Source organism: Pyrgilauda ruficollis, unplaced genomic scaffold (genome assembly GCF_017590135.1).
Source record: "Pyrgilauda ruficollis isolate IOZ18807 unplaced genomic scaffold, ASM1759013v1 scaffold51, whole genome shotgun sequence".
NCBI lineage: Eukaryota > Metazoa > Chordata > Aves > Passeriformes > Passeridae > Pyrgilauda > Pyrgilauda ruficollis.
Window position 1 is genome coordinate 2,713,182 of NW_024526711.1, and position 23,587 is coordinate 2,736,768.

The 23,587-nt window shown below is 37.6% G+C and overlaps 1 protein-coding gene across 8 annotated transcripts in view; it reads right to left on the reverse strand.

The window, feature by feature from the left end:
• Positions 1–1,257: 1,257 nt before the first annotated feature.
• SNX14 (sorting nexin 14) overlaps positions 1,258–23,587 on the reverse strand; it is a 42,245-nt gene continuing 19,915 nt past the window's right edge. For 2 of the 8 annotated variants that reach the window (XM_041480333.1, XM_041480339.1), the window contains 19 exons: positions 23,208–23,252; positions 23,043–23,123; positions 22,784–22,898; positions 22,245–22,400; positions 21,821–21,945; positions 20,697–20,755; positions 17,160–17,186; positions 13,358–13,490; positions 12,501–12,702; positions 11,481–11,564; positions 11,245–11,345; positions 10,858–10,969; positions 9,061–9,101; positions 8,771–8,890; positions 4,439–4,562; positions 3,747–3,911; positions 2,591–2,686; positions 1,811–1,902; positions 1,263–1,648 (listed from right to left, as the gene is read on the reverse strand). In XM_041480333.1, the coding sequence (XP_041336267.1) occupies positions 1,469–1,648; positions 1,811–1,902; positions 2,591–2,686; positions 3,747–3,911; positions 4,439–4,562; positions 8,771–8,890; positions 9,061–9,101; positions 10,858–10,969; positions 11,245–11,345; positions 11,481–11,564; positions 12,501–12,702; positions 13,358–13,490; positions 17,160–17,186; positions 20,697–20,755; positions 21,821–21,945; positions 22,245–22,400; positions 22,784–22,898; positions 23,043–23,123; positions 23,208–23,252 (2,058 nt within the window). In that variant the 3' untranslated portion in view covers positions 1,263–1,468. Of the gene's footprint in view, positions 1,649–1,810; positions 1,903–2,590; positions 2,687–3,746; positions 3,912–4,438; positions 4,563–8,770; positions 8,891–9,060; positions 9,102–10,857; positions 10,970–11,244; positions 11,346–11,480; positions 11,565–12,500; positions 12,703–13,357; positions 13,491–17,159; positions 17,187–20,696; positions 20,756–21,820; positions 21,946–22,244; positions 22,401–22,783; positions 22,899–23,042; positions 23,124–23,207; positions 23,253–23,587 lie in introns of those variants that run through there. The other 6 variants (XM_041480334.1, XM_041480337.1, XM_041480338.1 and 3 more) reach the window with 6 other exon arrangements.

The window sequence follows — 23,587 nt, forward strand, 5'->3', positions numbered from 1 at the left end:
ATAGGAAATATGCTCCTTCATCATCCTCATGACTCTCCACCAGATTCATTCCAGTATCTCCATGTCCATCTCTTACTGGGAAGCCCAGACCTAGACACAGCCCTCCAGGTGTGGCCTCACCACTGCCGAGCAGAGGGGCAGCATCACCTCCCTGGACCTGCTGGCAACACTGCTCCTATTGCAGCCCAGGGTACCATCAGCCCTTTCTTCAACTTTGTGTCTGTCCAGCTAGCTGGCCCCCAGCCCATCCTAGCACCTGGGGCTGTTCTTCCCCAGGATCAGGACTTTGCACTTCCCTTTTTTGAAGTTCATGAGGTTCCTGCCAGTCTATTTCTCCAGCCTGTTTAGGTCCCTTTGGAAGGTAGCATCCTCTGGTGTATCAGCCACCCCTCCCAGTTTTGTGTCATCATCAGGCCTTGCACTCTGTCCCATCATCCAGATCATTAATGAGGATGTTAAACAGGACTGGAGCCACAACTGACCCCTTGGATAACTCCCTCGTTACTGGCCTGCCTCCAACTAGACTTCATTCCATCAATCACCACCCTCTGGGCCTGACTGGTGCTTTAAAGACTATTTAAATGCCACTCATTTTTTCCACAATCAACTGCAGAAATCCAGTGTTACAATAAATATATATAATTAGCTGCTGAGATACAAAACCAGTCCAGCTGAGTAAAATAACAGGGCTAAGTCAGATCTTTTTTTCTGCACTCAAGTTCCCAGGCTACTTCCTTGTTGCCTTGGTCAGCTGTCTGAGCACTGGCTGGAGGAGGGCAGCTACAGAGCTGAAGCACAAAGTAGGTCAGACTTGCTGAGCCAGCCTCATTTCACTGAAAACTATGCAAGTGTCCCGGCTTGTTCCAAGATCTCGTATTTGTTTCTGTTTGTCATGCAAAACAAATCATTGCTGGCACTCCACAGTTCTCAGGCACAGGGCTCATACAATGAACATTTATTGTTAGAGAGGGGGTTTTTAAAATTTGTTTGGGGTTTTGTTTTTTACTAGGTAACTAGCAGGTATTTCCTGCTTGCCATGAAGACCAAACTGTAAAATTGCTATGCAAAAATCTGTCAAGGTTTGATATACACAAGAATACATATCAAACATCCCAACCTAATGATATGCATTTATATAGCCACTTCTCTTTGCAAATTCTTTCTCCTTTATTTGAATAGCTGAAGTTAACATTGCAGTGACCAAATTAGAGGTAAGAAATCCTCCTGCCAGATATTCTCAAGAAAAATGCTGCAGCTTCACCTGAGCTTTGCACGCAGAATTCCCTTCCTAAATTGGAAAATTAATAAAATAGAGTGGAGACAAATCAATCAAAGGCACAGAGATCCCAACTGCTGGTTGATCTGTCCAAGTCTCCTGAAAGGCAACTCAGACTTGCTGCATGCTAAACAAATGGGCTTGAGCTGATTTGGAAAGAGCTAATTAGCCAAAATGTAATCCAGATTTCAATTATTTCAACATACTGGAAAACATGTAATTTCCTCCAAAATTAAGAATATTAGTAATAACAACAGCAAAAATGCACCAGTGACCAGACTCAGCAGCAGCTTGAAAAATGGAGTTAGCACATACCTTACTCAGCTCTGGAAAGAGTTCTTGAATCCCAATGTCCAGCAGAACATATGTTAACTAAAAGAAAATACAGAAAATTAAGGACACTACAAGGCAAAACTACTGCTTTTTTTTTTTTTTTCCTTAATTCTGAGTAAGAGCCCACTACTCTGCTATATCAAACATTCATTTTAGTAAATCCTGTGCCAGGAGGCAGGTTTGTCACACATTATGAGTTACCTGTTTGTTGAGCACTGGTTGCTGCAGTCCATCAAACAGAAGCCTGATGCCTTCGTATTTAGCCTCTTCCCCAAGGCACTTGCCTATTAAATCTGGACCAAATTCCAAAAACAAATACATAAGTCATGAGCAAGTGCTGCAAAGCAGCTTTATGCAGTTACAGAACTTGATTAATTAATAAGAAAAAAAGTTTAAATTAGAGTTCAATTTTTTTTCTGTCTCAAATGGTAAATGGAAAAAAACCCCACACTTCTGGGTTCATCCTTTTCTCTTCCCTTTCCTTCAGGGCTCCACACCAAAATAATTACTAAACTTTTTATAATATCAATGTTTTGTTCTAATGCACTGTTTAATAAACCACAAGTGGTTTTTAAAAAATTACTTTCAATTAAATGGGCCCCTCTTTCCTAGTTTACACAGTGTGAGGACAACTCAGATGTACCTTCCAGCTTAATGATGCGCCTTTTTTTAACACAGTTTTCATCTGGATAAAGTACAAACCATAGGAACATTCAAAAGATGAAAAATTATGGTACTAAGTACATGTGTAAAGCTCTTGATTCCATCACCATGTTTATTAATCATTATGCTGCAACTTTATTCAGTAACACTTAAATGAAGAAACTCAACTGTTGGGTTTTTACACCTGGTATTCCAGTCAACTCAAATCTCAGCAGCCCAAGTATTATTTGATTTGGAAAGACAGTGTGACTGTATTTGGGTTAAATATGTGCTTGAACAATTAACCACACTCATAGAGGCAGTCATGGAATACAGAACCTGGAATGTATCTCATCATTTCTTCAAAAGTCTGCTTTGCTCGTTTCTGTTTGTCCTGGAGAGAGCGAGGCTCAGTGTTCTCACAGAACACAGCATCTGCAGCAAGGACACATGGAAAAAAAATGTATCTTTAGGCAGCTACACATCACTGACACAGAAATATGTTTTAGATTGTGGCTTCAAAACTGAACTTCTTCTCTGTATTTTGTTGATTAGAAGGGAATTCTAGTCTTGTCAGATCATACTTTTTGCTTACATTAGCCCGATCAAATCCAGAATACCCTTCCTGTTTGAAGGACAATCATCTTTTCACAATTTGTTTCCATTCTTGTCAAAGTTTGAAGAATTCCCTTTAAAGTTTGGATCAATTCCATTTTAGGTTATTAAGGTTTGTGATCCTTAATCACCATTTCCCTTATGCTTTCAAAACTATAAGCAGTATTTACACCTTGTGCTAAAACACTGATTGGAACTGTCAAAACTTCAAATTTACCTAAATTTATGAATGAGAAAGCAAGGATTGCTATTCATCTGAAATACCAGCTGCTCAGTTTTGGTTTTAGGCTCTCCTTTTTTGCCTTTCACAAGCTTTATTTTTGGTTTGATAAGGACAGAGCTGTCCTGACTCCAGAGTTCTGGCCAGATGCAGTGTTTGGATCAGACTCCAGTCACGTAATATTTTACAGTTGTGAGGTAATTTAAAATTTTTTTTAGTCGCTCTCCTCTTCCCTTATTTGAAGGTCAGGAACACTCAAGCCCTCTCAAGAGCCGACCACAACAAAGGGAACCCAAAAATTAACAATAAAACAAAATTAACAATAAAAGACTGATGTAGTACTCAAGTGAAGTAACTTGACAACTTCATGAAACATTTGCATTGATGAACTAAACCACTTTATTCTGTTTTTCTTGTTCTTTGCACAACCAAGCAATTTATTATTCATAATACTTTCTGTAATCATCACTGACAGACAACATAGGTGGCTTAACATCTTTCCACAACAAGCTTTGAAGTTAGTCCAGGCCCACTTGATTTTTAATACTCCACCAGTGTTAGTCAGCATTGCAAAGTTTAGCACTCAGAAACTTCACTGAAGGGATTTCATACACCAGATTTAAGCAGTATTTTCTCATCAAAGATGTAACTATTACTGACCTCTCAGTAGTGTTATCAGAGAAACCAACCGGTGCTCCTCAAACAGCTGCTCTAACTTGTTATGCAAGTAATAGTCTGTGTACAATTCCAACGTGTTTTTGAAGAGAATTCTTCCTCCCATCAAGAGATGATGCAGCCAGTCAGGAATGTGGAAAACTACCCTACCTGCAAAGTCACAGCAACATCAATGAGTAGTAACATACATGAGGGTCTCCTAATGTTCATGATAAAGGAATGATTTATTCAAAAGAAAAGAAAAAAAAAAGATTGCAAGCAAGGAAAAAATATTTCAGTTTTGTTAGTGCAGCACTGAAAATATCAGTATTCTCCACAGTGCTTATCAAATACTTCCTTTAGCTATTTACATTAATTTAACAATTCCAATTCCCAGAATCTATCAGCAGCCTAGGTAGACCTGAGAAAAGGGATGAGACCTACTCTGATAAGCTCATACTACTGAGATGCAGAAAGATGGAGACATAACAAAGCAACTAAGCAGTGATGAATGATAAATGACATTTTAGCACCAAAATAAAGTCTTCTAAGGAATGACCATGTCACTAAGTTGTGTATAAGCTTGAAAGTGTTGAGTTATGTATGACTGCTACAATAGGATTTCATTTCTTACCAGAGACTGTGAACTTCATATTTGTCATGAAGTATATGAATAATTAAGAGAAATCACTTCTTACCAACATACATTAAGTAGTCATAGACTCCTTCTACAGTCATCATTTCCAGGAAGTAGTTCTGATTTTGTCGTCTCTCTGTATTCTCAGACCGGTTTGCATTATTCTTGAACAGATCATTAAAAAGCTAAAAACAGAAACAAAAGACTGAAACCACTGCATTCAAAGGCAAAAGGATAGCCACCAGTTATTTGGTTTCTTTTTATAGAAGCAGCTTCTTTCCAGAGCTTCCAAAGAACTGATCAGGGGCGTTGATTTGTTTAATTGTTTCTGGTTTTGCTTTTCAAATCCTTCACTTTCCGATAAAGAGCACATCACATGCTGCCAAGATACACAACAACCAAAATACCTGGGTTCAGAACAAATCAGCACTGGAACATTAATTCATGAGCTTTTCTGCTCCCACCACCTTCTTCCAACCTAAACAATTATATGATTGTATGCATCTAGATTTTTGTCATAGGCTCTGATTTCCTTGATCCATCCTTATGGATCCCTTAAATGAGGGGCTAAGAGGATACAGACTTTGTCTGTCTTAAATCACAAGGGAAGCCTACAACATCAAAGTACTCCCAGAAGTTCTTGTTGGCTTCCACTTTGAAATAAATACAATGGTTTCTAGACAAAATATACAAGTTTTTTACACAGAGAAATGCCTTTTTCCCCTGCCAGTTTAACTATTTATAGTAAAATCTTCATGAACTAACATTTCAGTTTCTTTCCATTTATCTCATTTCTCAGTTATATTCCTTTAGCCTTCTATTCTCTTATGTCATCACCTTCCTCCGTGATCCCTTTATTTCCTTGCCTTTGGCTCTTTCCGAAAAGATACTCTAATTCTTGCAAAACTCCAAGAGCCTTTTCCCTGAACACCAAAAGGGGTCCCAAACCACCTAGGTAGCAGTCCTTGCCTCCCCTGCCCCCAAGTCTGTGAATCCTAAAAGAGGGAAAGGAAAAATCAGGATCTAAATCGTAATGCTTTCCATGTTTAATATCTAGCAATCCATACTAACAGTTTATTTTAAATTGACTTGCCCCCAAAATAGTTAATCTAGATATAAAATAGGATTTATACCAGATACTCTATATTATGAAAAGAAAGTTCAAAAGTTTATGCCAGGGCTCTAAAAAAAAAATCCTAGAACTAGAAGCAAATGCAACATAATCACAGAATTGCCTAGGCTGAGGTGATTGCCACTCAGAGAGGTTTTTTTACCACTCCCAAAATAACATTAGTTCCACGGAACAGGAAGTAATTTGCTTATATATGGTTCACTTTCTGTACTGCAATTCTCCCCAAAATAAATAAAGCTAAAAACATGCAAATCACAACATCACACAAGTCCCTTAAACAGAATGCTTTGCACTCTTAGGAAAAATTACATCAGGACATCTGGCAAGAGTCAGGTTTTTGACCTGTACTCCATCAGGCCCTCTCTTTTGTTAAGTGCTGAGCTGCTGGTATTACCTTCACAAGATTCACTCAAACTAAACAACACCAAGTTATTACATAAATTACACAGAAAGGCAAATATAGCTAATGCACTGGTGGATGACTGGTATCCAGGAATGTAACAAGCCTAAAAAGAACACATAATTATTCACAGCTACTTTATGGAAACATCCCTGGCAGGTTGCTTAAAAAACTCCATACAAACTAAAGTCTACATCCTCCACAATACTGAAACCAGAATAGCAGAAAAACCTTAGCTGTAGTATTGTAACTTCAACAAGAGCCTCCTTTATTTTTTAGATATACCTCACAAGCTGACAAAGGTGATACATACTGAGCCAACTCAAAGCAGCTCATTGCGCAACGTAGACACAGGTTCAGTGTCTGGAGGCCAAACTAAATCACTAACAGCAATCTGGTAGGTAACCTATCAAAAAATCAAACATGAAGGCCAGATTAGGGCAAAGCTTCTTGACTTTCAAGTGGTATTTCCTCTTTCACCCCAAACCAGAAGCAGCATCCTCTGAATGCTGACTGTACCCCCATACACAGATGATCTGTGCTGCACTTTAAACAGTAATGGTTCCTGGATCAGAGACACACTGAAAGTATTTCAGAATGCAATCTACAATGCTCTGCAGCAGCCATAATACAAAGTGGCATTAGACCTCTACTTCCATGTTTTACACTTTCCAGTATCTTGGCTCAGAAGAAATTCAAGTGAAAAACACACAACTGGTTATCTAGCACAGAAGTTGAGATTATACTCACAATTCAGATAAGCACAGGATTTTGCTTTAGATGTTTCCGTGCATGTTAATATTTAGACTAACACTACAAACCTCAATGCTGTCATTATTTGTACCTTTAAGATTAAACAGTAATTATGATTATAACCATGAAATATTCTTAAAAGGCTTACAATGAGGAAATTCCATGAATTAGTATTGATTAATAATGGTAGGCAAGTTCTTGAAGTCAGTGAAAGATAAAAGGCCTGTATTAAGAAAAAAGACCAAAGTAATTCCCTTGTACAATAGGCTATCATGCCTTATTGGGAAAAGCAAGCAAAGGAAGCATGAATGCTCACATGAAGTGCCTCACAGAAAAAAAAAGTTACTCAACGGTCAGTGCATATGCAAACATACACCCATACATTCCAGCACAGGTGTGAACTATACAAAAACAATACCATGACTATGAACATTATCTACAGCCAGAGGCATAAACCTCTCTCCTGTTCTTCCTGCTTATTTAAAAAGTACAGAGGATACCAAAAGAATAAGAAGAAAGATTTTATGTAGTGTCTGAATCATATCAATCAGTTTAAGTGACCACGTCTTCCTCCAAGTAGCTACTCAAAAACATTTATTATACTGCTGGTGTTCCAAAAACAGCTTTTATTGCTGTTGGCAGGCCATCACAAGCCAGCAGAACAACGCCTTTATTGGCATATTTTGCAAAGTCTGCATCAGCTGAGAAGTCCTGACCTATTATAGCAAGACTGACAAAAATATGTTCAGAAGATGAACAGAACCTTCAGAACAGAAACATGGCCAGAAATCCTGCTAGTACCCCTAGGAGGGGAAAGCAGAGGTTTTTTTGTTCATTTGAGTTTTTTTAACCAGGCAGGTTGGTAACTCTTATTTCTAGTGGATCTGATACAGAATGAAATCCAATTGCTCCTGGTTATATTGGGGTTGACTACCCACTTTCATAGTGCATTTTTAAACAGAAATCTTTCCACCAATATTTAGACCACACAAACATACACACACCCCAGGAACACTCAAAAGGAAGGAGCACGCAGATCTGTCAAAGCATTAGGCACATTTCTGACTGGCCCTGCCCAGACAGACCTTCAGGCATTTCTTATTCAACCTGCTGAGGAAGAGGGAGCCTGCAGGCACCCCACTCATGGCAGCACCAGGGATCATGCCTTGTCATTTCAGCACAGTCCAGCATGCTGAAACTGAAATAAACAGACCTGTGCCAGAAAAGACACATGATAACACGGTGACAATACAAGCGTAAGGTGGAAATCGACCACCATTTACCAAAAATCTGAAGAACTTTCTTGCTCTGAGATAACATGCTCTTCTCCCAAATGGGCACTCGGGAAGCGCTAACCTTTGGCTGCCTGCCAGATGCCCATGTGGACTCCATGCAGGCAGCTCACACTGTCCTGGAACAGACCTTTGGCATTCCCCTCCTTCACCAGAAGTGAGGTAGGTGCCTTGCTGCTGCACAGCAGTTACTGCACAGAATCACAGAATGGACTGGCTTGGAAAGGACCTCAAAGACTATCTAGTCCCAACCCTCTGCCGTGGGCAGGGACACCTTCCACTAGACCAGGCTGCCCAGAGCTCCATCCAGTCTGGCCCTAAATGCTTCCAGGAATGAGGAATCCACAACCTCTATGAGCAATCTGTTCCAGCACCTCACCACCCTCACAGTTACACATTTTTTCCTAATATCTAATCTAAACCTACTCTCAGTTCCTTTTCCCCTTGTCCTGTCACTAAATGCTCTTAAAGTCTCACTCCATCCTTCTTGCAGGCTTCCCTCAGGAACTGGAAGGCTACACATCTGCACAAAGATGTCATGTCTCACAACAGAAGTGAAAGTGCAGAATTGAACAGCTCAAGTCTATGCCACATGTATCTGGGGAGCAGGAAAGTGTGTTACTCCAGTCTACCTTTGGTCTGGCCTTTGGACTGAACACCCTCCGTGTCTGCATTCCTAGACAGCATTTTCCAGCTTGGCTTCATCTGAAGTAATTTTAGTTAATGAGCTCTAAGACAGCTCCCTAGTGTGAGAGAAAATGTGTGGTCAGTCTTCCCCACTTCTGTAAAATGGGAAAGGAACGTGACTTACTGTACCTTCTTGTTATTTTCAGAAGTGGGACTCAGAATGGTAAGTTCAGGCCTGCTCGGTTTAGGCTTGGGAGATTCACAGGAGTTAATAAAATTCATGATGAATGGCTCCAAATGCTGACCTTTCTGAAAAAAAAAATTAGTGACTTGTCACTTGCATAATTATGGGAAAGTGAAAACAAAAGCAACAAAAAAAGAAGATTTTTCAAACAAAGTTTTGATTAGCCTGTAACTCAGTCATCTCATAAAATTAGCTAATGAAGTTAAGATATTGGCAACCTGAAAGACTTACTCACCTCTTTCATCAGCTTTCCTGGAACAGATTTTATGATTTTACCTACAATTAGAAACAAACAAACATTTTCTGTTATTACTGTCTGATTTGAAAGACATTTTGGTCTGCTAGATTTTATGCACTCATTGTCTAGTAGTCATCTGAAAATACAATAATTTTTAAAAATCTGCTTGGGTTTTTTTTTTTTTGATTTGGCACAAAACCCTATGAAAACAGTCTTGCACAAAACCAGCTTGCAACCTAGTGATTACTACTTTTCAAGAAAATATACTTGGAAATATACAGATTATTAATCTGAATACTTTTTAAAAACCCCACAATAAAGTACTATAGTTCTACCTCTTAATTCTTCCAGAGTTTAACCATAAATAGCTCTAACACTGTAACAGTAGTACTGCTTCAACACCAGTAGAGACAAAATTCCTTCTATTTAAGTTACTCACAGAAGCATAAACACTTATCACAGAAGAAATTAAGATAACTCAGATTCTCCTCTTCCTGTGAAAAAATCAGCAAATCTGGAGAGATTCTGGGGAGACCCAGCCTCAAAAACCCTGGCGAGCTGAATTTTCTAAACTGGACAGGATACAGCTGTGGCCTTAAAGATCAGCTCTTGTGTCCTGATAAGGCTATCAGGATATGGCACAGTAACTTTGAATGCTGAAAAATGAAAGTGTCTAGGACTAGTTTTATTTTAAGCACTACAATTACAGTAACATTTTTCTTATCTACATGTCATTAAATATGGAATTTACATCGGAAAGTATGTACAATGATCAAATGATAATAATAAAAACTCTCATCCTCACAAAAAGCCCGACCAAAATGCCAAGACTTGTTATAATGCTCTTTATGGAAGTGAAGCACTGTCTCAGATAGGAAATGTATTAGAGTAAACACCATAATTATAAGCTTTTATAAGGATGTACAGTTGGATCTAGAAAGGAGACCTGAAACAAAACCAAAACCTTTTGGCTCGAGGCTCAGAACAGAAATCTCACTCAACAACTCATGAAGCAGACCAAGAGAAGGGCTGCCCCAGCAGGACCACACCGTGACCAGGAGCTGCAGTGGCGCAGCTCGGACAGGCTCTCTGGGACCACAGCCACAAGTGGCACAGGACATGGAGACAGAATGGCCATGAGGATGACCTGACCAGCTCAGGCCCACTATTCTGGGACAGCTACGCTGCAGCCAAGTCACACTACAGTCAACTTTTTTGATTTATTGTGAACTACTGTCATTAGACATTAGAACTTCTGAATTTCCATTTGACCTGCCTGTATCACACACACAGATTCTGTTAAGTAGCTCATTTTAGGAAAGATCTTAACACCAGCTAATACTAGAAATATCAAATACTGGAGTTTTCAGAATAAAAAAATAGGAGGAGTTTAATCAATAAAATCCAAAGATAGTTTTGTAAGTGTTCATGCCATCTCATCTGCAAACAATGAGAGACACATGCAGATTTGACTTGTGACAATACTGTAAATTTTCTTGAACTATGCAATTTATTAAGAGAAACCTTATCTTTCTTGCCGACACAAAAACTCAAAAGCCACTGAAGCAATTGCTTCCAAAACTTCAAAATGTCTTTTTTCTTCAAGGAAGAAGTATCAGCATACCTTCCTTGCTGAGCTATAATTTTAGGGGCTGTGAAGGAGCACAGTCCTTATTTCGTACATCCACAAGAGTCATCTAATCATTATTACTGTCAATCACAGAATCACAGAATTCAATCACAGCATCCACAGCATTACTATTTGTCAGCATAAACAAGCAGCATATTACATACCAAGATTCACATCAGGCAACATTTTATCAAGAAACTGAGTCTCTCCTCCATTAGGGGATAGGAAGTCAGCTAAAAGCTGGCTGTTACTTAGTTCTGGATGTTGCAGAAGTTTCTTTGAAACAGAAGGAACAAAGGAGGTGTAAGTACTTTAAAACTAACCTTTAAAAATCTGTTTCTGTATAGCAAAAAGTTATTCAAAAAGTATTATACTGCCACAGATATCGTCATTTGCATGAGATTTCTGTTTTCAGTCATGTGAAACTTTAACACTGCCCACTTGAACCCTTTCTGTAAATATAAAGTTACTTGGAAACAAACAAACAAAAAACCCCAGATATTCTTTTATTAGTTTAAAAATATTCTTTGCTCCAAATGTTTGTTTGATACCTGCAGATATTCCTGAAACTCCTCTCTCTTGGATTTTAAGAACTCATAGTTCTTGGGGCCAATGATCCTCTTTGAGGGAAGCTGAGCATCAGGAAATGTACCTAGTAAAGATATCAAGGAGTTTGAACTGTTCTTGTAGTGCAGTAAACACTGATTTTATTATTTTAAATTTAATCTAAGTAATGAATAATAATCACAGCAGGGGAAAATAGCTTTCCAAATGACAGAGAACGTACCATGAAATTCTGTAAGTTTTGATTCAAGCACGTAGAATTCAAGATACCTCCTGTAGACAGACCAGTGCTCAGGTTCATGTCCAACTGGAGAAAAAAAGTTAAAAATAAACCAGGTTTTATGTCACCTGGGAGACAAATTAACAACAGCAAACATATGCTGATTATCACAAAAAAAACCTCAATGACATTAGCCCCCTGTTGTAGTAACAAAAACCTCAAGGTACTTTCAATGTTACAGTAAAATGCATAACTGGTAGACAGACACGGTACTAGCAAGGAAATTATCATCTATGGGATCACTACAATCTAAACAATGGAGTCCTGCATAATCTCAACATTTATGATGGCTGACTACATTAGATCTACTTTCCAACATTGAACCAAATGATTTACAGAAACAGTACTTGCTGAATACAGTTCTCTGCACCACCAACTTGAAGGCTGATGATTCTTAATCCTATCACTAAAGATATCACTAAATGCCTCTTAAATACTTTCAGCTTATTGTGGAAGTATTAGTCTCACTAAGACAAATCCCAGCAGCCTTAGGATGATGCTGTTTCCACCCACTCCCTATGGATGTATTGCTATCCAGATTCTGGTAAACTAACTGCACGCCAGGATGGTTTCCAATAAGCAAAACATTTTCATTTCCTAAGAACTAATTTTAAGGTTATATAAAAAAATATTTGTTGTTCATTATTCCAAAGTTCAAAGTGGATGGAAAAAAAATATGACAGGTGTTTATTAATACAAATTTTAAGATAAGTATTTTTGGAAAGAGAACATTTCAAACTTTGGCATGAAGTCTAAATAGAACTGATTCATGCTGAGGAGTCAGTTCTCAACTAGCAAATGCTAAATGTGATCATTTATCTCTCAAATTCATTTCCTCAGAACTTTCAAGCCATTATTTTGAAATCAGTAGAACACATATACAAAACACACCTGCACACAGCACACTAGAATATTTTGAGTTCCCTTTAGAATGACACTTCATTGATGTGCAACACTGCGTACCTGCGCTTCTATCATTTCTCTCTACATCAATGCAGAATACAGGAATTCTCTCCTTTCTGTCTTTTCTTTCCAAGGAGGGATCATCAAAAAAATCAACGTATGGGATGCTGATTTTCCATGCAGCAAGGTTGCGGGGTGTATTTGGGGTGGTAACAGCCTCCTCAGGAGAATCATCTTCCATCACCATAACACCTTCTTCAATCTGAAAGGATTCAAACAGAGATCTCCAGCTCTGTTTTAATTGGTACAGTCTACCTCTGCTTCAAACCAATTCCCTCCTCTTTCCTTTTTCAAATTTTCCATTCGGCCCCCAACTGTGGTTCAGGTAACAACATCCCATGCAGTAAATTCTACCATTGGCTCTATTCATGACTGTTTAGCATGGAAGAAAAACATTAACTCAGGGAGACATCCAAGACAAATGAGAAAGGACTACTGGCTCCTGATTGATAGAGAGAATGCTGCATCACAGACCAACGTGACAGTGATTTCTACGCGATGTTATTTATGGTTTTAAGGTCTTGTGGCATGCTGCAGATGAAGAGCCATGCATGCAGTCTTGTGCACGCTTTACTACCCAGAATTGGAGAAAAAGTCATTGTTTATAAAAATATCTGACACTGCTACTTTTGGTGTTTCTCTGTACGAAAACAATGCTCAGAAGCACAGAAACTGGGGATGTGACCTTGGCTTGTGAATGAATACAGGGAAGATAAGGCAACTTAATCAGAAGCCAGCACATGAAAACTGTGCAGTGAAGAAAGCAGAAATTTAACAATTTCAAATGAGCAAAGGCGAAAAAAAAATAAATCTAAGTCCAACAAAGACTTCACGTAAAATTAAATGGTTTTACTCACAAAATCATCTTCTCCTTCGTTTAAGTTATAGTTAGGCAACATAGCTCCTTCCATTGCAGAACTCTTGAATACACCTTTTATTTTGTTCCCTATTTTGCTGATTCCAAATGATTCTCCTCTCTTCTGTGTGGTCCTAGGATTACAGAAGCCACAGTACACAACACAAAGCATATTATTACACAGCTGCTCAATAGGCCATTGCACACTATTTGCAGATAAGAGAAACAACTCTATAAACAGGGATCCAACATATTTACAGTTCCACTTAGTTAAAATTCATTTATGGTATATCTGTTCCCTGATCAATCTGCAAAATTTCTTGATTACACTTTTTAAGACAGACAGGATTCCATATGCTTAAACACAAGTAAACTCTCACAATAGTATCCTAGTAATTCATGACACAGAATAAACAATTAGGTAGGTAAAACAACTTTGTTTTGACAGCAGAAACTGTGCTATTGCTACAGGCATGCACATCAAGTAGGTCATTAACTTCGTCCTTTTCCTTGTACTTGTATTTAAATATTTATCCTTCTACCAAGTGTAGATGCTTTTTTTAAATGGAATTTTACAAGCACATATCATTCAAGACAGATCTCAGTTTTTAAGCAGTAGAGACAGATAAAAGGAACGTGCAAAGAGCAAGACACAGCATGAGAGAAAACAGATGCAACTGAGGAATCCTGGCTTGAAGAGCCAGTCTGACTGAAAGTTGAAGAGTTTTTAAAGTCTCGCCACTTATGACAAAGCGTCCGAAAGCCAACAAACCAGGTATGGGACTAAAAAAAATACTTGGGCAGCAAGCACACTCCTCACTGACAGAATGGATTTTTTATTATTCTTATGCCCTTACACGAGTCCTGACACTGAAGATTACTTCTTGCATAGAAATGCTAGCAATTTTGGAAAGAAAAATGTTTCTGCTGAATATAGAATTTGCCTGAGGTTCCTTATGGTGATTCAATATATACAGTTGAGAGACAAGTTTAAAAACAATACAGTGAATTTCACAATCAAACATTCAAAAGAAATTTAGAGACTGATATTAGATGTACAACTAGTACTTTGGAGGACAAAAAAAATCCCGTTTCTTTTTCCTTTAAAACAAGAAACTATTGACTTCTGGAAGGGATTACAAAGAGAACTGCAGCAATCAGCAGGTAAAGCATTTTCATCATTCATGAAACCATGCAGACAACACCAGCTGCTGACTCCAAGCATGCACGTGCATGTTGCTAATAACCTTCCTGTTTATAATCTTACACAGACTGTGTACATGACTCAAGTTGCGTAAATAACCCACTGTTTTTCCCAATTTTTTGCTTTTTCTATCTCATCTAATCATCAGCTCCAAAGCATACTGGCACCATCTATCTTAATTATCTCGTCTATGCAATGACAAGGTTGCTTGGCTGCTTGCGGTCTAAATCTGTATTTTAACAATTTTACTCCATTCTTGGACAACTTCTCCTACATGTTACTGTGCTGAACTGAGCTGTTTCACATAGGGGACCTTACCTGAATCTTCATGTGCTTCAACACTGGGCTAGAAAATACAAACCTCAATCAGACAAAACTAGCTATTCTGGAAGGCTGATTATTTCAGACCTCTGGCTTAACCTTGAAGGGAGTTTTCATCATTCCTCTGAAAACTGGTGCAGTTCTCAAGAGTTTGCGCAAAAACATTGATTTGCACAAGGTCGGTGATTTGATAGGAGGACTCCAGTCTCAAAGCAGTTCTTCCTCACACTGAGCATGCTCCAGGTGAAGGCAGCATTCACCTGTGCCTGTAGTGAGCTGTATGCAACCAGAACTCAACCTGGCAGCTAGGAACCAACCCTTCCAGCCCCAACACACAGCACAAAGATTTATACCACATGAATAAAAAGCAATCACTGAACTGGACAAGTATAAAGTCACAAACTAGGATGGGAATCTCTTCACAGGAAGTGACAAATTCGGAACAAACACCAGTGAATGAGAGGGTACACAGACACTCTCCACAACATATGGAGAGAACACAGGACTGGTTTGGCAAAAATCCTTATCACAAATCACATTAGATGAGGATGGAAAAGAAATGTGTGCATGTTAGCAAAGATGGATGCACTGACAACAGAATGACTTGACATTTCAAAGAAATGGAGCAATTAAAAAACATATACAAAAGGTATCATGATGAAAATCTAACAGATTCACTGGTTAAGCAGAAATAGAAGACCTTGAGACTAGGCAGAAGGAAAGATGGGACTAGGATAGGGGCAGGTTCAAGACATGAAGGACCAAAGATGACAGAAAGTAAACGGTTTAGAGCAGAGACAAGATTTTTTTTTAAGACCTGTCAACAAATACACATACATCCAAAAATTTTGGAAAAATAACCCACTCCCTCTAGTGCTAATCCATATAATAGCATTATTAGACCATCATTCTATAGTTGCTTTCTCAGGAGGGCCCTCTGTGCAGAGTCTACAGGCTCCAACATTCCTGAAGAATAATGTGACAACAAGAGCTTGGAACACTTTTTTTTTTCCAAACATTCCAAAAGGAACACATACCTAACATTAAAAAAATTACCATTATTGTTTACTCTATAACAAGGAATTGCAGACTGAAGAAGTCCACTGTGCACTGTGGCATTCGTCAGTCATGGATAGTTGCAAAATCATTTTCCCACAGGATGCTTGCCTCATTCAGTGCACTGAACAGACCTTGGCAGGGGATGAGCCAGGGCTGTGCAGCTGAAGAATGATGCTGTGAGCCTCTCTGGGTCAAGAAGGACCAGACCAGTTGTACAGATCAGACAAGGCAGATATTAACATGCATGTGAAGTCATAGTACCATTTCCTCTGGCTGACTAAACTCCCTACACACTGTCAGGAGAAACGCTGAACACATACTGCTGCACTTGAAAATCAATGAGCTGCATTTATAACTCAAGAACTCCTTATTGCTTAACAATCAAGCAAGTTATAGCTCAAAATAAAAGCATCTAATTACCTTGATTCTTAACCTGAAAAATTAAGTTGAAAAATTTCCCCTCAAGACTAATATGAGCAAACTATGTCATACTTATCCTCTGTTAAATTCTAAGGAAAAGTACATGAGGAAAAGATTGTTTTCTGAGTTTGGATACCATGTATTTAAGAGGCATGAATAATGATAAAACAAACCACTGGACAGCTACTAAGGCCTTAATGAGCGGTCACATACTACCTACAGCAAATTATAAAAAAATAACATATGCTGTCATCAAACCTGTAACAGTCACAAGAGAAGCTGCAGAAATAACTAATTTGGGCAACTGTTGGGTTTGAGTGCTTAAAAATCATAAAATGGTTATATTTGCAAGTGATGTTAGACAATGATCACTCCAGACACGGCTTGCAAGACAAAACAAGCACATAAGTGGATAACAATGTGACATGGAGTAAAGGAAATTTTGGAACAGCTACCAGTCACAAGTAAAAAAAAAAAAATGTTTCAAGCTCTGGAAATGCATTTCAAAACAAATGACGACAGACAGACTGTTAACAGTGAAGTGTTAATGTATAGCAAACAATATTAATGTAATGCAAACATGTGAAATTAGTAATTAAGCAATTTCTAAACACTTGTGAAAAGAACACGGGGAGTAAAGCTTTTTGTGAGGAGAAATGCACCTCAGACCAGAGAAGACATTCATGTCTTTTACAAATAGAATGAGCAGTTAATTACAATTATAAAGGCTGTATGATGAAGTCATGAGAGATGCAGCGTAACTAACACACAACATTTACTGAGTGTTAGATAGACTTACCGTAAGTCATCCAAACTCAGGCTACTTCTGCAACAACAGGCAAATCAATTACCTCAGAGCCCAGCAGGAAATCAAAATAAAGCAAAACAACAAAAGAACCCTAACCAAACATGCCTGACCTATCCCAGCAAAACTGAACAAGCTTTGACCATCATCATGGGTTAAGAAAAGAGGCAGTACAATTAGGAATTCCTGACCTAGAATCCCAAGAAAGTGAACAGTATCTACTAATATCATCATCACAAGCCTAGCCTTTGAATTTGAACCATCAGTTATTGAAACTTACAGGACAAGCAACCACAACTTTCATTCTTAGCATTATCTGTAGTGCCAAATAGCCAGCTAACTTTTCCTATTAGCTATATTCAGAAGTCATGTAGGAATCAAGTTAATTTGACCGATACAATGAAAAAGCTGTGGCCTCACTTTGTGTAATAATACATGCTCTCTCTTCCTCTGTATTAGAATAGTATATACATATATAATACAGTATAATATATGTATTAGGTATAGTAAGACCCACTATTAAATTTTTTAAATTTGTATTTCACATATTTTAAGAACTGCAACACATTTTTGACATTCTACCTAACCTGGTACATAGAACCAATGCCTCAGACATCAACCTGGTAATTCCAATCAAGATGTTTAAATGAATTAACTATAAACACTGTCACCACACACAGGATTTTAATTCATTGGAGCTACTGAATTCTGGACAAACTAACATGAGACAAAACCATTAAAATTTGAGAGTTTCTTTTACAGAAGGATCTGATTGTAAGACATCTTACACTGCCTTTGGCTGTGTAAACTGTAAAAGTGGAAACATAACCTAGCAGATTAGAAATTATGATGACTATTACATAGAACTTCTCACAGACTTAATCCAAGGGTTTTTCTCCTAACCACTCCCTGAAATTGTTAGTATCTTTTCTAAATGGTCCTTTAATTAAAAAAAAATTATTTAATTTCACTGCTATTTTAATATGAGAGACCAGGATGTGTCTATTTCTATTAGTGGTTCTTGCATGCAGAAAATCGAGACCAATATACAGAAATCCAGAAATCTGGGAATTCATACTACATAACAGCTTTTCTTTCTTTGTTGAGACTTCCAACACAGACTACATTTAAGTAATGTAGTAATGTAGTAAAAATACTTAAACGTGAGAGAGGGAGAGAGAATTCTCGTTGTCTCTTCCACACTACCCAAATTAAGTTGACAGAACTAGAACTCGAAGCATCAGTTACCATAGGCCACACACATTAAATATTAGGTTAAAAACATCAGTTACAGAGTTAGAACTTATGATAACCATAGTTATCAAGTTGTCAGAATATCCTCAATGTGACTTCTTTACACTCCAGAAACCCTTGGCACTGCTCACTAATTGTCTCTGCAGTTTTCAGAGCACATTATTTGTCCTGTCTGCAAAAAGCTATGATTATTCTGTACAGTTCAAAGAAGTGATCCAAACCAAAAATTACACAGATATCACTTCTTCCTATCTTTCTGCCTAAATTTTCTAGAAATTGTGATTTTCTTGTCTTGCAATAAGGGAAATATTTCAACACATTACCCTCATGCACGTTCCACTGGGATTTCATACCTACTTCTTGATCTGATTTTTTAGCCAGCAGTACCTAAGCAATACATACACAGTACCCATAGCAAAGCACAACAAAAATATGGGAAGCAAAACGCATCTCTTTGCATGTAATTACTTCCAATTGGAAGTAATGCCAGAATAAGAAAGAGAAGGAAGGACAAAATATATGGAATAACATCTGGAATAATTTTGTGAGAAACCCTGATTTTTCCCCACCCTCTTGGAAGTGACTGTACACAATTCTGCAGAGGGAAACTCCAAAGCAACAGGCAAACTACTTGCAAGACAGGATCTCTGTTTCATGGAAATAATCACTGAGGCACCAATTCTGGAACACACTGTATCTTGCACTGGAAATCAGCATATATACTGAGAGCATTCAAATTGTTCTAAAATGTAAAGCAGATGCATTTTCAGTAAAAGCTATGGATGCTGTTTGAGAATACGCTGCAACAGCCGCCAAGCAAAATTTGTTTATTTTGTAGCCAGAGATGCATTTCAAAAACTCCAGACAGTAATGGCCTGTAACTTCCCCCTTTCTGTTTCTAAAAGTAAAGCACTGAAGAGGTGACCTACATGTTCTCATATTTTAACTAGATTTAAGATGAGTATGACAGAATACTTCCAACCCCTGACATGAACAATTCGGGGGAAGAAACCAGAAGGCAGATTTAAAGGTCTAGGTGAAACCCCAGAGCCATCTTCAACAGAAGCTGAAGTGTCTTTAAGGTCATCCTACATGGAGTAATATGCAGGAAAGGAATCCAGTTTGGGCTAGCTGCCTTCATCCCATGCCTCTTTGTTAAGACACTTCTAGAAGCTTGCCAGCACCACTATGAGACAGCACTACACCAAAGCTCCAGTCCTGGACCTACAAAAACTACAAAGACTACATAAAAGATGTCACCCATGGAGACATAATAGAGAACAATCATCCCATTTTTGAAGAACAGGAGCAGGGAAGAAAGGTAGGTGCCAGTAATACAAATGTCACAGTAGGCTGTGAAACAGGAGTTTACTGTCAGGTGTAACTCTAATGAAAGCAGAAAAGGTTAAATTAATCAGTGTTACTCCTCTAGAGGAGGACAAGCATTAGCATTTTCCACAGTACCATGGAACTTACTTCATATCAAGAAAGAAAGCCTATCCATATTAAAGACTGTCTCACTGATGTTTCCGTTCTTTTGGCCACGCCATAAAAGAAATTCAGTTGGGCTACTCCACACCTGCCAGAGCCATCCAACATAAAGTGAAACATAAGAAATTCTGAGACCTCAAGGTTTATCAACCCAGCTCAAGCCCACACTGGAAGATCACCCTTCCCCACCACAAGAGAGGCTCTTCTCCTCCACAGGCTGTAAGGAGCCTGAAGGAGGTCTGGACTATAAGTTCTGGCCCAAGCCCAGAAACAAGGCTTCTGATGCTGCATTTCTGCAATGGAGTTGAGGAACAGAAAACACATTTCATCTAGGAGAAGTGGCAAACCCTCCTTGTCACAGTAAGAGGAGATTCCCATCAAATAACCAGGTTGGTTTGGCATAGGGCACACTGTGCCTGTAACATCTGAAATCCAAGAAGACACAGCTTGGCACCACTAAAATAGTATTACATATACACAATCAATTACATCACCACTTTATTTTCACATAATCTTATTCTCACTGGCTATTTTTTTTTCCTTCCCTCTTCTCAAATGTTGAGGTCTAAATCACATTCTGAATTCTTGAATGTAAAATACTTCAAGAGAAGAGATGTCTTGTATAACACTACTTTAGTATGTAATTTGTCCATTTAAAAACAAAAAAGTAGAGCTAAAAATCTAGTGAAATTAATATCAGGCAATAGCTATATTCTTACACTTTAATATTTTGATGTTTTTAATTAAAAACCAAAGAAAACCACTTAAAAGTTCTATCATGCCTACCTGTTAAACTTCGAGTTGCGGGTTGGTGACTCTGCTCCTCTTAAAAGGTGTCTGAAGTACTGTAGCAGACAAAATAAGGTATCAAAGGAAACACTGGATTAACTGAGGTAAAGGCTACTGTGCAACAACATTGCAAAATTTAGGAAATGAGAACTGAAGGAAAAGCCAAACTGACCATAATCTAGCAGTTAGAATTTTAATGTGGAAAAGGACAGACCATACAATAATCAATGCATTAGACTAGGACTACTTACTTAACCTTACATAATCATGAGATTAAAACCACAAAGCAGAAATAAAAATTAAATTAAGCACCAAAATCCACGTCTCCTCCTTGTTAAGAAATCAAGCATTTGAAGCATTATAGCTATCATGTGAGAGATGACCATCAAAACCATTTTTGAGAAATGTTCTTTTTAATAATGCCAAATAAGGCAAGTACCCACTACTAGGACAAATCAATATATCCTGTCTCAAATGAATGCAAGAAGCTTAACACACAACCTGACTTACACACATAACTTCTGAAAGGAACATGAATTCAGACTCACCCCTGTGATTAAAGTGTGCCCTACTAGAAGGCCTTAGGCAGATAAAGTCAACTCAGTGTGGGGAATTCTTAAGGTTGGCATTTACAACCCAACCACTCAACAATCTTAAATACTTTTTAAATTGCATTGAGAGATCTTCTTGAAAACAAACACCAGACTTTTAGCTGCAGGAATGCATAATGCTGAAAAAACCTAAATACAACTTTTGTATCTTTAAATACCATTATATTCTTAAAAGTAAATAAGGAGACTGAGTTCTACATCTATCAGGCAGATGACTTTTGCATCAAATTTGCAATCATAAAGATGGGGTGGAGAGGATTTTGTAATAGCTGTGATATACACAAATTGTTACATCAAAAACATGAAGTTTTCCTTTTATTCTGTGATGATGTGTTGGACTAGAATAAATTTTATTTTCCTAGTGAGAATGGTCCAGCTCTAGAATGTCAACTGAGTTGGAAAATGAAGCCATATTTTTCAGTTCCACATACATGTGACTATTGTAAATAGAGTATCCTAAAAAAATACCATCTCACTTTTAAGACTACTCTTCCAATCTTTCATGCTTACCTCATCACTGTGACAGAACATGGGAGTAAAAACATTCTCGAGCAGAGAAAGGACGTGCTCATAAGCTTCAAAAAGACACCGCATAGTTTGGAGTTTCACAACATCCTTATATGGACCTTCAGCAACTATTCAAAAAAAATTTAAGTATTAATACAGAGAGATATACATACAGGCATATAAATAGCTCATAGTTCATGTTTTCTCCTGGTCAGAGTTTGTGACTATTTTGCAAGCTACTCTAAGTTTTATAAATAAAAAATAGAAATAAATTGACAAAAAAAGGATTAAGCAAAATATAACATGGAAATAATTTTTAAAACTGGCAAAAAAATGTCTGATGGTATTCAGCAAAATTTCTTTTCACTTTATTAGAAAATGTTGTTTAAATTCCAATGTACATTATTCCTTTCGAATTCCAACTTACTTCTTTGAATCTCTTCCACAATGAAAGGGTCAAATCTAATCTTGTCAATGCTTTCATCCAAACAGTAGGTTTTATAAATTTTCTGTACTTCGTCATGAAGAGACATTTTTTCAGTATCTGATAGTTCTGGTCTCAAAATTCGGTCATTGAATTCCTCTGAGAAATAAAGGAAAGAAAAAAGCAATTCTTGATCAACTTGGCAAACAACATTTTGAAGAACCCTACAGCATCAACTCATTTTGCAGTAGGTAGTTTGCAAAACTTCAAAATTAAAAGAAACATAAGACATGTCAAAATCCAAGGTAATAAGGCAGCTGCCTTCTTATTAACTATAATTCAAATCTGTTCATAAAGTTATTACTAAAAATATATTGCAATTAGAAGAAATTATTCCTTATCACAGAAAGGATAAATTCATGAGGTTGTTCTAAGCATATGAATGATTTTTTCTTCCTAAATTACCCAAATGCAAATTGCAGGGTTCCATTAGAATGATTTCCATACCATCAAGTAACATCAGCACACGTCTGTAATCTTACCCACAGCCAAGCAGAACTGCAACACATGGACAGCCCCTTCCTGTTTCAGGAAGTTCATAAACCTAAATAAAAGGTCCTGTTGATCTCTGATCTCCTTTAGCTCCAGTTTCAGTACCTGAGTAGGTTAAAAATGCAGTCAGCCAACTTTCAAACTTTCAGTCAGTACATAAATAACGCAAAGAGCTGTAGAACAAAATCAGCAGGTAAAGTAAAATACTTATTCAAAACAGGAAAGGAAGTAAATGTTGCCTTTGCTTACAGATGGCTTTTTATTTCTTGGCTCGGCAAATTTCTGAAGGAATGGAACCAATGAAGAAGTAGGCTCAGTTGCTATCTCAGGCTGCAGAAAAAAATGACAACTGGGTAAGAAAGCTTCTTTCATGGGTGATCAAAATACCACTGTTTTAACTTTGCCAGTACTCACTGGACTATCATCAATGAAGATCAGTAGTAAATGGTTGACAGTATCCTGCAAGAAACACAAAACAACAAATAAATTATTATATTATTAAAGAAATATTATTAAAGAAAATTGATTTAATATATTTTGTTGATTTATTAAAGAAAATCAACAAAATAGATTAAAATAATTTCAATACTATGTTATACCCAAATTTAAACATGAGTATATTAAAACTTTTAAAAAAGCAAAGCCTGATAATACACATTTGAGAACTGAACTTCAATGGTCTCAAGTTTTTACAAGTCAGGGACTTTCTAAAGAGACCTTCACAGAAATATTCTTTACACATGGAAGAAAAAGTAAAAAAACTTGGGAGGAGGCCTAAGTGCAGATCTAATGAA